At 36.7% G+C, this 24,079-nt stretch overlaps 1 protein-coding gene across 3 annotated transcripts in view; it reads right to left on the bottom strand.

Moving 5' to 3' along the window:
- Positions 1 to 24,079, bottom strand: part of NBAS (NBAS subunit of NRZ tethering complex) — a 345,656-nt gene that overhangs the window by 210,299 nt on the left and 111,278 nt on the right. For all 3 annotated transcript variants that reach the window (XM_057497443.1, XM_057497442.1, XM_036881629.2), the window contains exons 22-25: positions 16,908 to 16,991; positions 11,461 to 11,614; positions 2,436 to 2,621; positions 829 to 1,002 (exon numbers count right to left, since the gene is read on the bottom strand). In XM_057497443.1, the coding sequence (XP_057353426.1) occupies positions 829 to 1,002; positions 2,436 to 2,621; positions 11,461 to 11,614; positions 16,908 to 16,991 (598 nt within the window). The remainder of the gene's footprint in view (positions 1 to 828; positions 1,003 to 2,435; positions 2,622 to 11,460; positions 11,615 to 16,907; positions 16,992 to 24,079) is intronic.

Raw genomic sequence — 24,079 nt, 5'->3', positions numbered from 1 at the left:
GTCTGAAAGGGCCCCGAGTGACTACCCCATCCCACCTACGACCCCCCCAGTGGAGGGAGACCCACTCTCTCGTGCAAAAGAGTGTATTTGATCTATGGCTAAATTAAGAGGTTATCTGCAAAAAGTAGGCTGCATTTAACAAAATGACTTTCCACCAGCAAATCTGAACAATAGGTTGAATCCTACAGAAATACAGAGATATAAATATGATGCTTAAGCAAATAAAAGAGTTAAGAATAATTGTAAGCTCTCCTTGAGAGACCCTAAGGATTTTCATAAATATTTTGAAGGTCCTCAAGGGCAGAAATCTTTTTTTCTATTGGTGTTACAGTAAAGCAATAATGGTTAAGAATATAACTGTGAAATTAGAGTACTTATGTTTGAACTCCTTACTGTATGACCCTGGGCAACTGCCTAATCACACATTACCATGATTTTCTTTTCCTATAATATTAGTATAATAAACATATCTACTTCATAGGATTTTTGTAAGCATTAAATGAGTTAACACTTGTAAAGTGCCTGCCTACAGTAAAAACTCAATACCTACCAACTTTAGTCTTTTTGGTACTACTAGTTTCCAAAATATAATAGACACTCAAAGTTTGGAATAAATTGATAAAAAATAAACATAATTTTATAAACTTCTAAAAATTTTATAAACTTTGATGGGTGTGTTGAAACATTTTTAAGGAATAAAACAATAACCATTTTCTCTTTTATTTAAAGGGAAATTACTTGCAAGTCTATTATAAAAACTCAATCAATAAAACTTAATTCTGCAGGGGAAAAAGTGAAGAAATTTTTAAGAAGTTAGTTTCTACTTACATCTGGTTTGGAATGCTGAAATATCTTCAAGGGAAATTTTAAGTCCCCTTTAGCTAAAGTTACCAAATATTCTTTTAATAATTCATTAGCCACACCAGGAGACTGTTTCTCGCACCGATGAAGAAAGGGAACCATCCATTGGTAGGCACTCGTCACATACTTGTCCTCAGAACACTGAAAATATAATTAACCAAAAACAAACACACATAAATGCCTGATTATCCTAGACAACAAGTTCTAAAGCTCACAGAAAATCAGTCTAACATTAAACCGTGAAAGCCTAGCACTTTCTACGACAGACTCCGGTTCAGTCCCCGCAGGCAGGCGATGCAGGGCCATCACCTTGTGCCAGGGGCTAGACGGGCCGACGGCAGTGACAGCACCGAGGCCCCTCCGTGCAAGGCCGCGATCACTCTGGGGCCCCGCACAGCCTGAGCCCAGCTCAGCAAGGCAAACATGCTACCACCACCACCACGTCATGAGGGCTTCCAGGATTCTATCCCACAAGTGTGTGGAGGGGTAGGGGGTGTGAACAGTCAGAAAGAGACCACAGAGTGAGAAAAACTGTGAAACCGAAAAAAGTGGAGACAGAGACAGATAAGCATAAAGCAGCTCTAGAAAGGAGGCACTTGAGGAGAGTCTCACCTTTTAAAATCCCAGAACCACTCTCCCTTTTCTTCTTCCTGTTTTGCCCCTTTACATGCACCTTCATAAAACCAAGTATAATTTTACTCATTATTTCTGAAATTATACTTTTCTTAAATACCTCCAGGGGATACACCTGCATCTCTTAAGAGGTTTCTTCCATATAACACAAATCAATTTTCACTGGGTACTGCAATCTCAGGAAAACAAATGAATACAGAAGAGAAAGGGGAGGTGGTGCCAGATGGAGAGAGTGTGGGGATTGAGAAGAGGGAGGAAGATGATGAGAGGGAACAAGAAATGAAGGTGGAAAAGAATTAGTTGGACAAAGACGAGTCAAGGAAGAAGAGAGCACATCGGGCAGCTGGGCCTCCACCCTTACCAGCCCCTTTCAGCCAGTCTGCCCAAGAGCATCGGCTGCAGCCAGCACCCCGACACCCATCCTTCTGGGCTGCAAGGTGACTCTCTGATCAGTGGGCTCAGGGGAAAGCAGGTCCTAACCTCGGGGTGTGTACTTTCTTCCCAGGGTAACCCAAGAATCATCTAAGAATGGCTGGGCAAATTCTCCCAAGCATATTAACCCTGATGCCAAGATGTTTTCTTCACACAACACTCAGCTTTTTGTTAAGTCCTTAAAATATCTAAGTAGTTGGGAATTTTAACACAGTGAAAGACTAGAAACATGATCATTAGGATGACTGCCTAGTTTAGAAATATGCCTGGCAGAAGGAAAAAAAGAGGTGATACAGGGATGAGTGTGAACAAACAGCAATCTTGGTACAAAAACAGCCACAACAGTTCTGGATGCCTTCAATAAATGAGCCATAAAGTATTTTTTTTTTAATCAAAAAACTTTCTTTTATGACTAACTTCTCAGGTTTGGAGGACATTTCGTATTTGGTTCTGAGGCACACCTTAGTCAAAGTACACAGGGAATGCTTAAAATTAAAAATAAAACCTACACTGTTCATCAGTAATCTTAGTTTTTCAATGTCTTTCATCTGCTGGAGTTCTTTCAAGGTCAGTGTCAAATCACAGCCTGCTTCGTAAACCAACGCTTCCAGAGTAACCAAATTATCACACAGAACCAGCAAACCAGGAATATTCCGCTCCATTCCAAGTCGAATCAGTGAGAGTGCACAGTCAATCTAAAATGGAAAAGTGACAGTAAGTCTCTGAGTATTGTATCTTACATATGTTCTAAGTAAAATCTTCCAGTATAGAATCTAATTCTTATAATCACTTTATATAAAATCACACCATCAGTAACACGTTTTATTGACTAGAAAAACATTGGAGCTCTTTACCAGATCAAACTGTTTCAAAAGAATCAAAACATCAGTAAGAAATACTGAAGATAAATAAAAGAAAGACAACCATCTGAAATTCACAGAACATTACAGTTTAAGAGCAGTTTTACATATATTTTAATTCTCACAACATTAACAAGCAGGAAAAAAGCATACATATAGCTAATTAGAAATACTGACAAATTAATCCTATTTTCACTATATCATTCTGCCCCAAAAAGAAAGTTTTGCTTTTATATATTCCTGTTCAGTACCTATTCTTCCACAGTACCCCTTTTTAAAAGGCATTCAAAAAATAATTGCTAAATGATTAACTCTGGTAGACATTTTCTCTGACTCTATTCAAGTATTGAGACTTCACTTAGACCAAAATGAAGAATGACTTTCCTATGAATGTTCAGTACACAGCAATCTAACTCCTATCTCTTGATCAGGTTTATGAAGTCACATTTTAGTGGCAAAAATCATCTAACGTGGCCTTACCCCACGGTGCCTCATACTACGCTTTACTTACAGTATTGTAACTAGACAAACAATTATTTATTGATGACCTACTATAAATTAAGCATATTCAAGGTGTTGAGAATATAAAACTGAGTAAGATGAGGTCTCTTCCTTCAAGGATCTGTCCATCCCGCAGGAAACACAAACTGGTAAATAAAAGACTGAAATAGAGGAAGGACGATTGGGACGACGGGAATCTCAAAGAAGAGGGTGCTCACCCAACCTGAGTGTCAGAAAGGTTCCCAAAAGGGGGAACACATAAAATGTGCTTTAAAGAATCAGTGGACATTAGCAGGTGAAGAAGGAAGAAGGGCAGGGTAGCACAGAAGGCAGAGATGAATAATGGTTTGTGCAGTATGATCAGTTCCACAAGACCAAAAAGAAGTTACCAAATGAAGCAACAAGAAACACGGCTGGAGTAGCGGGGAGTGGCCAAATAATCAAGAACACTGTTTGCTATGCTAAGGAAATTGCGGTTTATACTGAAATACAAATACCACCGAAGGATTTTCAAATGAGGCATGTCGCAAATAGATTTATACACTTTGGAAAGAATACTCAGTTCTTATGGAATGAGGAATGAAATAAGAGTGATGTATTATGAATGGACTGGACTGAAAATAGGCAGACAAGCCAGGAGAACTGCAGACCCTCTACAAGTGACTAAGAGTGACATCCTGGATAAAGCAATACTTAAGGGACAAACCAAAGAACATGAGCCACACAGAGGGGCCTAACATGAATGGCTAAGATAAGGAAACAGTAAAAAGAGAAATAGTGGTACACAAGCCTAAGAAGACGAGATTGCAGGGAGAGGAAGAGCAGTGTGAAGGGATGACGCTCCGCACTAACCAGCGAAGGGCACTGACGTTAATGGGCACACTGGGGGCCTCACCAGTGCCGCCCCAGTACAGTGGTCTGGGATGGTGGGGGGCAGCCAGACTCCACAGACTGAGGAGTAAACACACATTGAGGAAGTGATTACAAACAGCAGAGTGACTGTTTTCCAGCTGAGCTGTGATGGGAGGGTGGCCACAACAGAAGCCAGGGAGGCTTTGACCCTCACCATTTTTTTTTTTCTTAATAAAATAGGAGTGATTTGAACTTTATGTCAAAAAAAGGGCAGCGGGAGAGTGAATAGACACAGTAAAGGTTGAAGATACAGGAGGGAGAGAGAATAGATGACTTCACAGAACACTCCTGAGCAATGGGAGTGTGGACTCCAGGGCACAGGTACAGAAAGAAAGTAGCTAGAAGGCAGCACAGACCTCTTCCTCAGGGAAAAGCTGGAGAGAGTAAAGGCAAATGGAAGTGATTTCTCAAATGCCCATGAAATACAAGGTAAAAACATTCTCTGCGAATGATGAGGAGGTAGTGGGGAGTCAAGAGAGGGAAAGGGAGCAGCCATGTAATTAAAAACACATAAATATTTTTAAAAGCAATATTAAAGGATGATACTTCATGGTAAAAACCTCAAAGTCCTTCTAAGGCCCAGGGATTGACAGGTAAAGATGAAGGAAAAAGAAGAAATACGTCTTGAATTGGAAATAAATGTAAGGGAAGACACTATAGGTAGGTAAGGCATGAAGCCAAACAGGAGTGATCTGGTAATACTCCAACAGATAAATGTTTTCTACCTAATGCATAGTCATAAGAAATACTGTTCATGTCTGAAAAGATATATCTGTCTGTGCAACAATTTAAAAAAAAACTCAGGTGAATTTTCAGAAAGCATACAGAAAATGATGCATAAAACACAACTTGGTAAGATCAGGAACAAGACAAGGATGCCCACTCTCACCACTTTTACTTAACGTACTACTGAAGGTCCTAGCCATGGCAGTCAGACAACAAAAACAAATAAAAGGCATCAAGATTGGTAAGGAAAAAGTTCAACTGTCCCTGTTTGCAAAGGACATGATATTGTACATAAAAACCTAAAGAATCCACCCCAAGAATAGAACTAATAACTGAATTCAGCAAAGTTGCAGGATACAAAATTAATACACAGAAATCTGTTGCACTCCTATACACTAATGATGAACTAGCAGAAAGAGAAATCAGGAAAACAATTCCATTCACAATTGCATCAAAAAGAATAATATACCTAGAAAAAAATCTAACCAAGGAAATAAAAGGCCTATACCCTGAAAACTATAAGACACTCATGAGATAAATTTAAGATGACACCAATAAATAGAAATACATCTCGTGCTCATGGATAGGAAGAATTAATATTGTCAAAATGGCCATCTTACCTAAAGCATTCCACAGATTCAGTGCAATCTCTATCAAAATACCAACAGCATTCTTCAATGAACTAAAGCAAATAGTTCTAATATTCATATGGAACCACAAAAGACCCTGAATAGCCAAAGCAATCCTGATAAGGAAGAACAAAGCTGTGGGATTACTCTCCCTAACTTCAAGTTCTACTACTAAGACACAGTAATCAAAACAATTTGGTACTAGCACAAGAATAGATCCACACATCAGTGGAAGAGAATAGAGAACCCAGATATAAACCCACACATATATGGCCAATTAATATATGATAAAGGAGCAATGGATATACAATGGTGAAATGACAGCCTCTTTAACAACTGGTGTTGGAAAAACTGGACAGCTACATGCAAGAGAATGAAACTGGATTATTGTCTAACCCCATATACAAAAGTAAAGACAAAATGGATCAAAGATCTGAATGTAAGTCATGAAACCATAAAACTCATAGGCAAAACTCTCTTGAATACAAACAAGAGCAACTTTTTCCTGAACACATCTCAGGCAAGGGAAATAAAAGCAAAAATGAACAAATGGCACTGCATCAAACTAAAAGGCTTCTGTACAGCAAAGGACACCATCAGCAGAACATACAGGCATCCTATGGTATGGGAGAATATATTCATAAATGACCTATCAGATAAGGGGTTAACATCCAAAATATATAAAGAGCTCACATACCTCAACACCCAAAAAGCAAATAACCCAATTAAAAAATGGGCAGAGAATATAAACAGACACTTCTCCAAAGAAGAAATCCAGATGGCCAACAGGCACATGAAAAGATGCTCCACATTGCTAATTATCAGGGAAAAGCAAATTAAAACCACAATGAGATATCACATCACACCAGTTAGGATGACTAATATCGAAAAGACAAGAAACAACAAATACTGGTGAGGATGCAGAGAAAGGGGAACCCTCCTACACTGTTGGTGGGAATTTAAATTAGTTCAACCACTGTGGAAAGCAATATGGAGGTTCCTCATAAAACTAAAAGTAGAAATACCATTTGACCCAGTAATTCCACTCCTAAGAATTTACCCAAAGGAAACAAGATCCCTGATTGAAAAAGACATATGTACCCCTATGTTTTTGCAGCACTACTTAATAATAGCCAAGATATGGAAGCAACCTAAGTGTCCATCGGTAGATGAATGGCTAAAGAAAATGTGGTACATATATACAATGCAGTAATAGTCAGCCATAAGAAGAAAACAAATCCTTCCATTTGCAACAACATGGATGGAGCTAGAGGTTATTATGCTCTGTGAAATAAGCCAGGCAGAGAAAGACAAGTACCAAATGATTTCACTCTTTTGTGGAGTATAACAACAAAGCAAAACTGAAAGAATAAAAAACAGCAGCAGACTCACAGACTCCAAGAAGGGACTAGCAGTTACCAAAGGGAAGGGGCTGAGGAGGTGGGTGGGAATGGAGGGAGAAAGGGATTAAGGGGCATTATAATTAGCACACGCAATATAGGTAGGTCATGGGAAAGGCAGTATATCACAGAGAAGACAAGTAATGACTCTAGCATCTTACTACACTGAGGAACAGTGATTGCAAAGGGGTGGCAGGGGACTTGATAATATAGATGAATGTTGAAACCACAATGTTGCTCATATGAAACCTTCATAAGATTCTATATTAATGATGGCTTAATTAAGAAAAAAAAACTTTGGTGCTATAGTTTGAACACATAGCACATTAGCAATTTGTAATAACCTCACCAATTTTATGACCCAGCTTCATCTATTATCAACCTAAAATTTGTTACTTTCCCAAATACTTACTGAAGTAAAAATTTTTTCAAATCAAAGTTTTGACACCTTAAATCAAAGTAGGCTCTAACACAACTTAAGAATTATACCATGTATCCCAAGCCCTTAATAGGTATATGTCACCACTCTACCCATTTTTCTAAACCAACAAACAAGTTCTATTAATGGCATCTGCAGGTACTAAGGAAAAAGAAGTCCCACATCAATTAAATCTCTAAAAATGAAAAGGATAACACTATGCTAGATATCACTTTGACTGCAGCATAAGCCACATGAAGCATCAATATATCAAATGAAGCTAAAGAACAACATGTCTGTTGGAAATGCTTTTAAATAGAGACGAAGAATACAAGGCAGCTAAAGAAAGCACCTCAAAATCGCTTTTCTTTATAAGTATACCTAATTACTTAAAAAAAAGACTTCAACATGTCTGTCTAGGAATAAGTGCTAGACTATTAAAAAACTTAAATTTCAGAAAGCGCTATAGTTTTTTTTTAGCACTTTTTTAGAGATTAGGAAGACAGCAAAAATGAGCAGAAAGTACAGCAATTTCCCAAAAACCCACTCCCACATACATACAACTTCTCACTTTACCAACATCCTCCACAAGAGTGATACGCTTGTTGCAATCAACACACCTATACTGACACATCATAATCACCCAGTGTCTACAAGTGCACAGCAGGGTCGATTCACTCTGGGTGTTGTACATCTATGCTTTTGGACAAATGTGTCCATCATTATGGGACCACACAGAGTAGTTTCACTGCCTCAAAACTCCTCTGTGCTCTGCCTATTCATCCCTTCCTCCACCCATCAAACTGGCAACGAGTGATGTTTTCACTGTCTCTTTAGTTTGCCTCTCCTGGAATCATAGAGGCAGGACACAGCCTTTTCAGACGGGCTGCTTTCTCTCAGTAATTTGCATTTAAGGTACCTCCATGTCTTTTCGTGGCTCAGTAGGTCCTGTCTTTTAAGCACTGAATAAATAGTCCACTGTGTGGTTTTACCAATGTTTATCTATCCATTGGCCTACTAAGAGACATCTTGGTTCACTGATTTTAACAAATGTAACATTCAAATGCAAGGTGTTACAACAGGGATAACTGGAGGGTAGTGAAGAGGTGAGAGAGACTACATAGAAACTCTACTTCCTACTCAATTTTTCTATAAACCTAAAACTCCTCTAAAAATACAGTAAAATAAATAAATTAATAAACAAGTATAAAAAACGGTAATGTATTTCACATTCCAGTGTGGCTCTTTTTCTTTTTGTTACTGTTGGGGTTTTTTTGTTGTTTAAAGCTGAATAATGACTGAAACTTGGATTTCAAAATATTTAAACACTACAGATTGGGGAGTTCTTACTGATTTTGGATATGCATGAGGCTGGATGCCTAGCACTTTATACAGAGACATGAGAAATTTCTGAATTCTCATTCCTAGCTCAAATGACAGAACTACCTAGAAATCAGGGCTTTTTAAAGTACATATAAATACATACATACACACACTTTGCTCCTTATTCTTGAAAAGCTGTATCTAGTTCAACTAGGAAACCACAAAGTGCTTAGACAAAACTAGTCCAAATAGAATCCTTTATCTGGTTAGCAAGAGACACTATTTAATCACATGCATTTGTAAAACTCTTGTAACTCATATGCCACCACTGGAATCTTAAAACATGTCTAGATACATTTTATGCAACCTAAACTTACCTGTACAACAACCTGCCACACTGGCTCAACCAGGAGTTTTCCTCATCAGTTATTATCAAATGAATTTTTCCTGTATTAAAAAATAATGTCTTTGCTTAGGGTGACCAATTTGAACTGGTCATTTCCAGATGCAAGATACTGGTCTAAGGCCACAGTTGTCAGTGAGAGCAGAACTGTCCACCAGGGGGCGTTCTAGAAATCTGAGAAGGCATTTCTGCCCATCGCAAGCATCAGTGGCACCGACTGACACTAAGTGGGAGGAGCAATGCTGGATGCCTCACCGTGTACGGGGCAGTTCAACACAGCCAGCTTGTCCTGATTCCTGCCTATCTTTCAAACATCCTGAAAAACCCAGTAACAATTATCAGTCTAGATCTCAAGTTCGTTTAACATTACACACAATTCTTTTTTGTATGGTTTAATTTACACAGAATTCTCCTGGAATGCAGCTACTACATAATCAAGGGAAGATTTTACTTTGTTAAGAATTTTTACCATGAGTTGTTCACATCCCAGACAGCGGTTTGTGCTATTTAACCCAACAATAAACATACCTTAATCTGCAATTTCAGCTATTTTATTCAAAGTGATTTCTCACTGACTCTACTTCCTAATGTTGCAGTTATGACCAAACATTTACATATTTAACTTATCTTATATATTGCAGTTAAGTTATCACAGTACGTTTTTGGAAATTATTTCTGTAAATAAGATATGTCTGTGATTTTCATATCAGGATAAGGAAGCTTTACAGAATGTTTGCTACAAGAAAGATACTGGGGATCTAAGAATTGAGAACCACTTTTTTTAGATTAATACATCTTGTTCTCAGCTATTATGATTTGTGTAATTGTTCATTTTTATTTGCACTCTATAATATCATACAGAGACCTGGCATTTGTCTGTTCTGTCACTGTGCGTCCCTAAGCAAGTTGCTCACTTTCCTCTTTGTGGACCTTAGCTTATCTATTAGTAACACAGAATTAAACTAGATAATCTCCAGAGATTCTTTTCTCTATATCTTAGGATTCTAAACATTTTCAAATTCCTTTGCTCCTTTATCGATCTTTAAAAACCCAGAAAGTCAATCATAAATACTTTTGGCCATCGCTCAGTAAGTTTGGTCTACAACATTCCTGTCAGTTCCATCAAATAATTCATCTTCAATTCTATGAACACCAAAAATAGGAAGTAGGTTAAGTAGAAATTCAAGAAAGCTATCAAATGGAGGTATGGTCAAATACAGTATGTGGAGATTTAAACAGAGGGGTACACATTCCTTCCAGCAATACTGCTGCTCATCAGACCCCTCATAATCACTGCTGTCAAATAAAAACTTGAGGGTAGTATAGGTAGGTGGTCTATAACCAAGACTGTAAGTAGAAAGAAAGCCATCCACTGGCCAGACCCTGAATGAGATTTCCAAGTACACTCTGCCATTTATTGCTCTGAATTGCCAACTTCTGTTCTCTCAGATGAAGACAACTATTGCTTACATAGCAAAACACTCAATTAGCACAATTTGTAATGTTCTCCCTTGTATATTTTCCTTGTTCTCATTGACTCTGGTGGCCTCGTGATAAAACCAAGGTACATAAAAGGTAAAAAAAGATAAATAGCAGGTCCACAGTCACAAGGTTTGTTAGTGGAAGAGTCAAGATTAGTATTCAGATATCCTAAGCTTCCGCACAATCCTCACCGCTCTCTTCCACCCCCATTTCTGATGCAGTTGTTATGCATATTATGTACATATGTGTGTGTGCTTCCTGTATGTACGTGCACACTTACAAGATAAATGGGACATTTTTTTTGGATGCTTAATTTATTTTCCTATTAGTTCTCCCAATTTCCGAATTAGAACAGACAACAAATCAAAAGAACTATGCCACAAATCAATCAAAGGCACACAGGAACTAGGGGAAATTAGGCTAGGACTTAAGGAAAACATTTGAAACAAAACCTCAAACAGGGTTCCTGAAAGCAAAGTAACAGTCAACTCAATTACTGCAATAATACAGAAGACTAATCAAGCATTTGTAGGTTGACACAATCTTTTACATTAATATGGTATTAAGCCTACTAAAAATATATGGAAAATCTGAGATAGTATGTACTCTATTTTGCAGCTTAGATTTTAATGAAAAATTTAGAACAACTTACCTTGTATGTATTTGTTCTTTAAGAATCCCCAGCCCCCAAAAAAAGCCAGAAAAGCTTCTAAGGCAAAGGATAAATCAACAAAGGTAATAAGAAATATTCACTTGATCCTTTGCAAACTGTACACATGCTCTCTGTCACCACTGTCAGCAGCCACTACATGCACTGAATCCTAAGGCCCCGAAACAGCACCGCGGCAGCCCTGGGCAGCGGCTGTCATTTTCCACTCACCTGTCGAGCATGATGCTCTATTTCCTCTGCTCTGGTCTGATACCAGTCCATCACCTTCTCCACTGCCAGCTGAGGTGTCCTGTACCTCAGTAACTCAGGCTGTGCAGCATATAAGAATTCACTTTCATCTTGGAGACTTGGCTCAACCACCAGTCTGCAAAGCAAAAAAGGAACAATGAGTAATGATTAGAATGAAAGAAACAGGGACAAAGACCAGGAAAGAGTGGTGACAGAGAGAGGGACATGTGTGTTTGTGTGGGTGTATTTGTGTGTATGTTTCCTATATGTATGTGCACACTTATAAGGTAAATGGGACATTTTTTGGATGCTTATTTCCCTGTTAGTTTTCCCAGTTAAAAAAATCAGAATCAACAAATCAAAATAACTATGCCACAAATAAATCAAATAAGGATTAGCAAAATCAAAATCATCCTGGGAAGCTGTTACAAAATGCACATGGCTGACTGCTTACCACAGACCTCCTAAATCATAATTACCTGTGATGGTCAGCCATGCCTAGAGTTTAGGAAAATCACCCTCAAGTGATTCCAAATCAAATATAAATTAAGAAACCTTGTTTTCCATATCATATTGATAAAAATGAAGGAAATGTAATCAAAATGAAGGAAAGCCTTATTTATGTTGATAATATACGTTTAATAACTGTCAGCAGCATAGAAGTGCACTGACATTAGCAAAATATGAAACTATACCCCTCACCAGCAGGAGTGAAAAAGACACATTTAGAGTAATGTACACAGGAATAACATGGAATGGATAACAAACTAGTTCTTCTAGGGTGATCCTGGCCAATTGCATTCGACAGTTAAGGACCAAAAAAGGAAAAAAAAAATAAGATACTTCAGAGAGACATGGGGAAATGCTGTGTTCCACCAGGGACATTCATCAAAGTAAGCTGGCAGTAAATGACAGGTGCTGTAACTGTTATGAATATTCAAAATACAAGTACACAAAGAACACTTTCATTTCTATTTATGGGTATTATTTTTACTGGAATTGGTATAATATATGTGTAATATATAATATATATTATTATAATATATGTAATATATGACCAGACCCAAGCTCATAAATACTGGACTTTTAAGTCAGATGCCTTAGGTAACCTACTGTGCTTGTCATTGGTAACCCTTTACCTAATTAGTCTCACAATTGACATGATGTTCTGTCCAGTGATTTTCCACATCATTGCCACAAAGTCACATGACTTCCTTTAACACTCCCATTCCAGCAGGGAAAAATATCCATGAGAACTCAGTTCCTCTCATATTTTTTTCAGTCCTTACCTTATTTCCTCCTCAGAACTTAATCGCTGTGCTTCCAGAACCGTGCCCCTCCCACCGCAGCCCAGCACACTGCCTGACCTGCGCATCTTTCCCACTGCCCCTTTTCACTCCTCTTTACTGCAATCTCCTGCCCCAGCCAGCCAGCCAGGACTAGCCCTTCTCTCTCTTCTCACTCTATATTCTCTCTAGGTCTTGTCTTCGACTCTACAATATAAATTACCAAAATGTGATACCTACCATATTAGCCTCCTAACCCAGACTTCACTTAGAAGCTCCAAAACTTTCCTGCTATTTGCTCTCAGCTATTTCACAGGCACTTCAAATGCAACATCAAAACTAAATTCACATTATCTTCAAGTAACAGTTTTAAAACAGAAACCTGATTACATCATCCCATGCCTACTAGCCTCATTTTGGTGCCAAGCTCACTTGTGTCCTGTATACTTCAACAATACTCGTCCTACCTTCAGACCTTGAGGGGGCCTTGCCTTGAGCCTTCCAACATGTCCGTCCTGCTTAGAACACCTGCTCCTCTCATTTCCAAATTCCCCTCCACTGAGCTGGATCCTATTCACCCTTCCAATCTCAGATTCCACATCACCTTCCCAGGAAAATCTTCCTTGCCCTCTACCAAGGTAAGGTCTCCCTATTATTGGCCCCCAGGCCCCCTGCACTTCTCCTTCTTAGCACTCAGCACATTAGTAATTTACAGCAGCACCATCTCTCCTGCTGGATTACATACTTCACGAGTACAGGAACCGCATCTGCTTTTCTTCAATATTCTTGACTCTAACAGAGGACAGACACTAATTAAATAAGCAACAGGATATGCCTGTACTACTGAAAATTTCTATCATCTTCAAAAGCATCTTGTCCTCCATCAAACTTTTTCCTGGCTTTTCATTTTGATAGTTTTAGGAGTTCCATCACAGCAAACTTTGCTTACAGTTCAGCTTGCTGAGGTTTGTGGGAGCAGAAATGCCAATCATTCCTTTTAACTACTTGTTAGGACCATAAAAAGGCCCAGGCTTAGGAGAAAGGAAAAGTTTCAGATGAGTGGGTCAGGTGCTCTGCCAGGGCTACTCAAAAACACCATCTTAAACATAGAGAACCTGTTGTCAACAAGATCAGCAAATCTTTCCTACCACCACATCCATGGCATCAACCTCCCACCTTTTTCAATACATCGACTTCTTCACCCTCTCATTCCAGTTGGTGCATGAGGACTGCTCGTTAAACATGGCTGATAAATACCATGCCATTAAGCTCTACTTTCTCCTGAAAATCCAAAATGACAGTAAAACATCTTTAAAAGGGAGTGAGGGGGTGGGGGAGCCATGTATAACATAAACCCTCAAGGAGGAGTGGGGTACACAGAATAAAAAGAAACTAAGCCATTATCTTCCATTCTAGGAAGCCAACAGGAAATGGCCAGAACTGAAAAGTCAGCAAGTAGCTGTATCATTGCTACTCCAAAGACATGGAGTAAACATGAAAACAATCATCTAAGAGAATTAAAAGTAGTTGTTGCTGGAAAGCAGGATATGGGGGAAGAGGAACAAAGGGCTGTGAGTTTTGATTTTTTTTTTTTAACAAGCTTTGAAGAAAATCTTAACTCTATTTGCAAATATATACAACTTTGATAAAAAATTAAAATTAAATTTTAAAAAGAGAATAATAGTGAAAACACGGGACATCTGATTGCTATGACACTAAAACCTACTGGAGTGAAAAAGGTAACTAAATGTTACATATTTTATTAGCTCAGATATCAAAAATGCCAGATACAGAGGAAACCACCAACAGTACCACTAACATAAAAGGTGCCTCCAAATTTCACTGGCAGTGATCACATTTCTGGTCAGGGCTTTTATTTATCATTTATCAGACAGACTGTTACATATACACATTTTCAATAATCCAAAAGCATGAAAAGACTCATATCAAATAAAAAGCCAGCAATCCCATACACAGTCCCCGCTGCCACCATCCTCTACACCATGCTCAAGTCTTTCAGCCATCTTCCTGACTTTTCCTCCATGTATCTGAACAATGTGTGTTTGTGACACTTTCCTGATTTATCTACTTAAGATTTAGCTGTCATAAGCCACAACCACCTACTTCCCCTATGCCTTTTCCTCCCGTTACGGATATATATCACAATTTGGATTAAATGACTAATCATATCATATGATTATGTGACAGTACCGTCTCCTGAGCCAAGCGGTACACTAGGATAACTATTCCTCTTCTTGAACACTTTGTTTCCTAGAGTTAACAACTGTCTATTGTCCTCCCATCCCTCCCATTACTTAGATGTATCCATTGCAATCTTTTCCATATTCTCTAAAATATTTATTAATAACAAAACGTAAAAGTATTTTCCCAATGGCCAAATGTATCAAATAATATATCAGTTCTATTTTTAAATTTTACCAAGAAACCCAGCTTAGTCTGTGTTGGCTACTTGCTCACCCACCCAGAGCACACCCAGGGCCTTCCGTCCGCTACTGCGTCTGCTAGAACCCATTTCTGAATCCAATGACTTTTTTCTTTCCCTTCAATTTACTCCCTCATTTTAATAAAACACACCCTATAATGGCTTCCTGAAATGAGACGTACATGGTTGTTAATTTTATAAGACACCTGATTGATGATTTTAGTTAGATATTAAAGTCTAGATGAAAAGTATTATAGCCTTCAATAGTTTGAAAGGATTGCTCCATTGTCTTGTCCTGGAGATGTCTGAGACCAATATTCTTTTTATGTAACATGTTTTTCTCTTTGGACGACTGCATCTCTGATACTCTAGAAAGCCTTGGTGATATGCTTTAGTACAGTGGACATTTCAATCTGAAAATTCATTAAGCTTCAGTTCTAAGTAATAGGCTCAAATTATTTCTTATAATTTAACACTCTATTATCTATGTCATCTCTTTTTAGAATGCCTGTAATCTGAATATTAAACTTGTTTTTAATCTTTGCTCTCTTGTTTAGTTCTGTAACATTTTTATTCTAATGTCTAGAAAAGTCTTTGCTTTTATCTTCTATCTTTTACCTAAATTTTTATGTACTACTTATCATTTTTTAATTTCCCTAAGTTCTCCTAGCTCTCCATTGCTGTTTTATAAAATCCTATTGCTATTTCACAAATGCAGTATCTTCTCTTATCTCCCGGACAAATTAATTACAGTTTTGAAGTTTACTTTGGCATGATCTCTGCCATGTTCTCTCTCAGTTTGTTTGCCTTTCCTGTCCAACTGGTCTGCCTGCTGGAGTCAATCCTCAGATGTCCAGGGAGCTGCACAAGTGGGGAAAGACCTTTTCATTTGTTGGCTTCGCTGTGACCCGGTAGTGCGCTAATCTTTTAGGAACATCTCTCAGTACCTAGAGACCTCTTTTCAGAGGCTTTTCCTTTTCTTTAGAAAAGAATTCTCCAAACTTCTACTTGGAAAACATGCCTGCATTCTGGAAGCAGGGAGGGGAAAGGGAAGCAGAAGTTCAACACTCAGGACAAAAATTTTCACTAAATGCCTAGATTTTCAACCCCATCACTCCACCATCCACCTGTGCTGTGCCCAATATCCAGGAATCTAGAGGCTTTCTGGATCAGTCTAGAGGCTCAATTCATGAGTCAAAAAAATAAACCTCTGATCTCATGTGGGGAAAATATGGGAAGACAGTGCAGGCATATACACCTGCCTTTGAGAAGTGATTCAAACGTTCCTCACATGGACATTCAGCCCCACCCTCATCTGCCACCCTCTTCTGCAGTAGTTGATGCCTCCACATTCTCAGGCTTTCCCAGGTTAAGTCTTATTAAAATGAAAATTAAAACTGAATCAAGAACAAAACTGCATGCATACCATAACAACAACTATGAAAAATATATCTGTATACATCAAAGACTGAAAGGGAGTACCTCAAAATGCTGTATAAGGATCATAATTTAGAATATTTCCTTTTTAGCATTTAATATTTTTACATTAAAAAATGTTTAACATAACTGAGCAAACTCAAACTCTCTAAATCAGGGACAACCATCAAGTAAGTTACCGTGCTCCACACACCACTTCCATAGGGTCAGCTATTCATCCATCCCACACAGAAATGAAGACCCCTCCCCCTGGTCATTCTTACCTGCACTCCAATTCCTCACACCAATCTTTATCTCGGTGTTTATGTTCATGCCAAGGAATGATTATCAAGGAGTCACCATTATAACTTAAAAAAAAAAAAAACACATAAGCATTTAAAATAGATATTATCTCAATGACTGGCTACACAAGGAACATGATGCAAAAAATATCTCTAGAACTTTAAATCTCCAAGATTCCTGTTTATGGTGTGTTAAGTGGTACATGACACATATTGTATACAACATTTAAGTAGAAAATACCAAAATTGCCAATTTTTCTATCATAAAATGTTTCAAAGAGAAAAGGAGAATTCAAAACAAAAAATTTGGCAAAGAACTAAAGTATGACATGGTATGTATTCATTCACACATTCTAAAACATTTATCATGAGCCTACATTTTATGTTAATACCAACATAAATGTTCCCTTGTCCTCAAAAAGCTTATAATCTAACTTCCTGTGATCAACAGAAATACTGTATAATGTGTTATTCAGTATAGTAACCAGTAGCTACATGCACATTATTAAGCACTTAAAATGTGGCTACTGATACTAAGAAACACAACTTTAACTATATTTAATTTTAATCAATTCTTAAGTAGCTACATGTGGATAGTGGTTACCATACTAAATAGGAAAGACCTAAAGAGTAGGTAATAGTAAGGTGAAGAAATGATTTTGCAGGTTAAAAATATCACTGAATGATCAAAAGGTACAAATTTCCAGTTGTAAGTCAAATAGTTCTAAGGATGTAATGTACACACGATGGCTGTAGTTAACCCCGCTGTACAATACATAGGAAAGTTGTTAAAAGAATAAATTCTAAGAGTTCTCATCACAAGGAGAAATTTCTTTTTCATTATTTTATCTTGTATCTATATGATATGATGATGTGAACTGAACTTATCATGATAGTCATTCCACAATATATGTAAATCAAACCTTAAACTTATACAGTGATGTATGTCAATAATTTCTCAACAAAACTGGGAAAAAGATATCATTAAAAGATTACAGCAGGAGAATCTAAAAGACAACAGCAACAGGCAAAAGATAAGGCCTGACTGGATGGAATTAAGTATAAATTAAAAGGAAAAGTGAGGTAAAGACAGCATAGTGTGTTAATACCACAGAGCAATGTCCTATGAATCAGGAGGCAAGGGAAATAGTCACACATCTGCCTTTCAATTAATTAGCTCGGCAGTCTTTGGCATGTGACTTTCTATAGTGAAGCACTTCAGATATTATCTTCAAGGACCGATTAGCTCTAATATCAATAAAACCATGAAACCAACTGAAACATTCTGATTTAAGAATAAAGACACAAAAATTTTTTAAATAAATTTCAATTACTTTGCTTTTACAGTTCAATAAAACATTTTCTCTCATATTTCTGATTATCAATAGTAGCACATCTAAAACTTATCATAACCCCAGATAAAGGATTACACTTTCTTATATCATGTTTTGCACATTTCTTATCTTACTAGGTTATGAAACATGCCTTGTACAAAAAACACTACATAAATGTTTGAAAATAACGTCAGTGAAAAGATTAGTCCTTGTGTAAGATGACAGGAGACCACTAGACCGATGGTTTAAAAGTAGAAAAGGGACGTTAAAAGGTCTGGAAATGGGTAGTGCTGATACATCAATGAATGATTATTATTATTGGTGCAAATTATCCAAAATTCCTTATGAGACAATAAGTAATTTATTGTAACATATTTTAAAAACACAGTATTTTACCCACTTTTCAGCTAGCAAGTCATATCCAACAAACCATGTACCAGATGTACATTTTTCAAGCATTTGAGTTCACATTTTTAAAATTTCTGAATTACACAGGTGATTTAGAATAGATGACACAATCACACTATTTCATTTGTCACCAAATAAAAAAGTCATTTTCTTCCATGTAAATAAACAACATTTTATCATAGACCACTGTTAAAGTAAAAAAAGATAACATATAGCTCAATAAAATATTTTTTCTCATATTTCTGATGATGATAATAATGATGATGATAATGCTCACTCCTCCAACATAAGATTAAGTAATAGCAATGAACTCAGGAACAAGGAAGAAGAATAAACCTAGCAAACTATTTACTGCCTTTCCTAATTAAAGCAGACATGAGTCCTTAAAGTACTTAAAATACTTTCTAAAAAAGAACTTTAGACATTACAAGGGTTATTGCTAAATGATTAGTAATTGTGTGGGACCCTCAGCAAAATAATATCAGTTTGGTATTTAAAGACTAGAAAGTTGCCAAACTTTTTTGAACTTCATTGAACAGACATGAGTAATAAAACATACCTGCTTTTATCAAAACAAATCTTAAAGACAAATTTGGTCAGAGGCCCACTACAAACGGTAAGCCTGAAGAGTCCTGGGTTAACAAAGTATTTCTGCTGCATTTTCAAGGCAAAGCACAATTAATGTTTCTGAATGTGCTGATCGTCACTCACGTGATAGTACTGCCAGTGTGTATCAGCCATGATCAGCAAGAACATTGGTCTTTAACATTTATTGATATCATACTACGGACCAGAAAGGATGAAATGCTTTTAATATGTAATACCTCATTTAGTCCTGTCCATCTAATACAGTAAGGGTATTATCTTCCTGACATTATAAGAAAACTGAGGCCTAAGTTAACTTGCCCATCCTCATAAAACTAATAAATGAAAGAGCCAAGATTTAAACAGAATCAGACAGAATCCCAAGCTTCACTTCTAGTTAGCATACTACCCTGGTTCTTGAAAGGACACAGAGCTTCAGTGTAGCACCCTATCACAAATCCACCCTCATTTCCACTATTCCCCTGCTTCATACACTAGGAGTCACCAGGTTACATTTGTGTGTATTAAGTAGAGGGTAATTTGAGCCTCTCCAAAAATTTAATTCAGACAACCCAGTAATGAGCATTTACATGCATATTTAAGCTAAGATATAAAATCGATCTCAACAGCAGCAGATAACTAGTATCATGAAACTAACTTCTACCAAACATGGCTTGCTCTTAGTTCTGATTGCCAACATTTACATAAAAACAAAAAACAAAACTTTCTTGCTGCTATTTTCATACAGGATATTTCTACAAAGCAAATTATTTTTAAACAAATTTTGGGAGTTTAAAATGCTTGCTATAAAAACACCATAAGTTCTCTATCATGCTTCAAATGACAGCATTTAAGGAACAACAAAATCTCCTCCCCAGCCACAATATAAATTCCTTGAGGGCAGAATTTTTGTTTGTTTTGTCCATCTCCATGTCCTCAATACCTAAAATAGTGCCTGGCACTTAGCAGACTCTATAATAATGTGCCAATTGAATTAATTAATTGACAGCACAAGATTTTTTTTAAGTGATCTCATAAGTATCACAAAAATTCAAACTTGGATTAGGGCAATGAAAGGGAACAGTTCATACAAAAAACAGTTATGTCAGGGAGGTACATTTATATAGAATCTGTAGATCTAACAGTGAGAACAAGAATGCTTTCCTACTAATTTTTAAAAGGATGGAAGGGCAGGATCTACTAATATCATATATACCCATAATCTTGGTAGTTGCACACGTCAGGTTATATGTAAGAGGAGAGAATAAATTTCCAAATACATACTTCCCTAAATCTCACCATTCTTTACACTTCAAAATGATTGATTACTTCTATCATTACCTTTTTAAAAATTCCCAAATTTTAGATACTTTTTCTTTCATAAAGAGAATAAGAGAATGTGTGACAACATTCAGAGAAAGCTTTCTTCATTAATACTGCTCATAACAGAAATATCAGTCATGCAAATTAATCACTAAATGGGTTAAATGAAGTTGTGGTTCAAAAAATCCTAGAAAACATACTGCTTGCTTCTAAAGATGTGTAGTAGCTTTGCAAAACTTAATCTTTGAATCTAAAGTTCTATAAACACAAAACATTCACATATACTTCATTTCATTTTTCTTCTATTGTTTCTACTTTCCTTGGTTAGTCTTAAAATTTAAGTGCCTCATCCCCACTAAGAAAAGGATGTACATGGTAAACTTAAATTATCTCTTTGCAAAATAATGGCTTCTTTTGCTTAATGTTAGTACTCTTTATATTAGAACCCTGTTCATTGTTTTATTCCAAACAATAAACTTTGCCAGTTTCATTTGAAGGTAACATTTATCTGTCAGCAGGGAAGAATGAATATAACAAGTTCTACTATGTTCAACAATTCTCTCACTAAATATAAATGTTTTATTTCAAAGAAATTTTTATCACGAATAAACGTACAGGAAGTTCTTTTATTCGTGTTCTATGCCTTGGAAACAGAAAGCTAAACAGACCATCTATTGCTACTAACTGCCACCTTGTATGCACTAGTTTTAAGATGTAGGGTTATGTTTATTTCTATTATTTAGTAAAGAAGAAAATGTTCTGGAAAATAAAGGACAAAAAATAATAGTAACTTAGGCCTACATGTATAGCTACACTGTGGTACCATCACTGAACAAGTCAAACTGATCTTAAACTTACTGCAAAACCAATCAAAAGCTAATAACCAATCAAAAGCTAATTACCTCTCAATGCCCAGTTGGAAAAACTCTCGCTAAAGGTATCATTCAGAGTTCTCTTCTGGACCAAAGGGATTAAATTTCATTAATAAATGACTTAGAAAATAGAGCAAAGACTAATAGGATATCTGGAAACTTAACCACTATTCTCTGAAGTTAGCAATGTGTAAGAGACAAGACTAAAACACCATCACTCTAGAATTTGGATTCCGTTTTCACACTAGCTTCATCTCTGAGACCCACTGCTTCATCTATTCAGTAAATACAGTAATATTACCTACCTAAAATAAAGATGAGATTAGAGCAAGTATTTTCTTGAATTCTCATCATAATAATTAGGAGTATGCTCCTAGAAGTCTAACCTCTGTGTTAGAACTAAGATTCTAACCTGCATAGCTATGTAACCCTGGTCAAATTATTCCATCTGCCTGTGACTCAATTTCCTCATTAGTGAAATATGGAGAATAATGGCATTAGGTTATATGGATTTGGGAAAGACAAATTAGTTAGTGCATATAAAGTCTTTAGAATAGTACCTGACATGTAGTATATGTTCAACCATCATAAAAAACATCATTATTACTAACACCAGCAAGGTTTTTCATGGGTGGTGAAATACAGGATATATGTTACTGGTTGTCATTTCAAGATCTACTTTATAATAAATAGCAATACCCTATTAATAATCATGTCAATGATTATATTAACAAGTAATTAACAACTACAATAAACTACAGTGACACCATCCTGAGTATATGGTACCTGACCAGTGCAATAAACATTAATAAGAAAATGTGATGAGTTGATTTATGAAATAGAAATAAGTAATAATTTCCACAATACATCCTCTCTCTTCCAAACACTTAAAACCAACTTTGAAAGTAAAATTTTAACCATGAGTAAAGGATGATTTCATTATTTCTGAGGAGAACTAGGTTGTAAAAATCATTAAAGTTTAAGGGAAACCCACAATCTCCCATGAAGAACCAAGGAAGAATTTTCCAGAGAAATTAGTTAAATAACTGAGAAAGACTGTTACACAAAGATGTCTGTTTTCAACAAAACAAGGGGAGGCAGAGGACAAGAGACATCAATGAAACGAAAACTGCTCCCCTACACTACCACTATCACCTGCCAGATGGACCCTAACTTTGGATTGGACCCTAATTAGGCAAATGACCCTAATTTTGAAAAACAGACACTGAAGATCCTCAGAACCATGAAGAATACCTATGCTTGCTACAAGGAAAGTTACTGGGAAAAAAAAAAAGCATCCTCAAGTACAATTCCAACAGCTCTGCACTAACAAGAATAAGCTCAAATGGAGAACTTAAAAAATTCCCTAAAAAAAAATTCATGTAATAATTTTTACATTTATCATTTGGTATTATACACATCAATATTTATAAATGTGTGTGTTATATTTATTTTTGTGATGATTTTCATATTTATAATATTGCACCTTTGGAAAATGGGCTTAAAATAAAACTGGTGAGTTACAAATTTCATTTATAATAATAAAATAAAGTACAGACTTGGGGCTGTCAGTATTTCATTGAGGGAGAATGCATATTAAATATGATGATACTGAAAGACCTGAGGTCTAGAGTTAACTAAGGATTGATGAGGGCTGTCCTCTTACTGGGGAGGCCCAAAACCACATGTCCACAACCACCAAAAGGGAAGTGACCGATATCCAGTTAATTTCACTCCCCGTTCTCTGCTACTAAGACTGACACAGAACCAGTAGAGAGAACAGCCAAGTCCTTGTTTCCCATTACTTAAAACAAGACCCTGACAACTCTCCTTTCGTCTATTAATTAAACCAGAAAAATCCCCAGGACAAAGATTAAAGTATATGATATCTGAATTTATCAACTACAAAACTAGTGAAATATAACAAAATGTTCATGAATTGTATCAATACACACTATAAACCCTGACCCTATATAAGGTTATAAGGGGACTGAACAAAAGGATTAGAGAGGAAAGAATATGTTTTCTCTTTTATTCATATCACCAAATAAAACAGCACATGTATATTCAGATCTCAAGCCACAGAACTGATTTCCCCACTGCCAAACTTCAAAATTCTTGCATATTCCTGCCTCTAGACTTGCAGTGAATGGATATTTCACACACTATCTATAAAACTATCCAACTTAGCCCAGCCTATGTGGCTGACACTTACACAGTGCTTACTATGTGTGAGCACAAATACAAAGTTCTAAGCAATATATATATGTATCTCATACATAAATTCAGCAGTCCTGAAAGATAGACAGTATTATCTTTCCCATTTTACAACAGAAGAGACAGAAGCAGAGAAACGTTTAGTAACTTATCTGAAGTTAACAACTATGGTGTTGGGACTGGAGCCCAGATGGTCTGGTTCCAGAGCTTATGCTCTCAGACACTGTGATTTCCTACCTATCTGAATCCCACTTTTTCCAGCTCAAGTTCCCACTTCTCAGAGATGTTTCTATAGCCATTCAAGGACAGATATTTTCTTCCTTTTCCAAATCCACACTACTAATAACAGGACACTTCAGTTGGCATTTACTCTGGTGGTATAGTCTCATGTTTTCCTGGAGTTCTTACCTGTTAT

Source organism: Manis pentadactyla, chromosome 2, assembly GCF_030020395.1.
Source record: "Manis pentadactyla isolate mManPen7 chromosome 2, mManPen7.hap1, whole genome shotgun sequence".
NCBI classification, from domain to species: domain Eukaryota; kingdom Metazoa; phylum Chordata; class Mammalia; order Pholidota; family Manidae; genus Manis; species Manis pentadactyla.
This window is presented reverse-complemented; position numbering and strand designations above follow the sequence as displayed.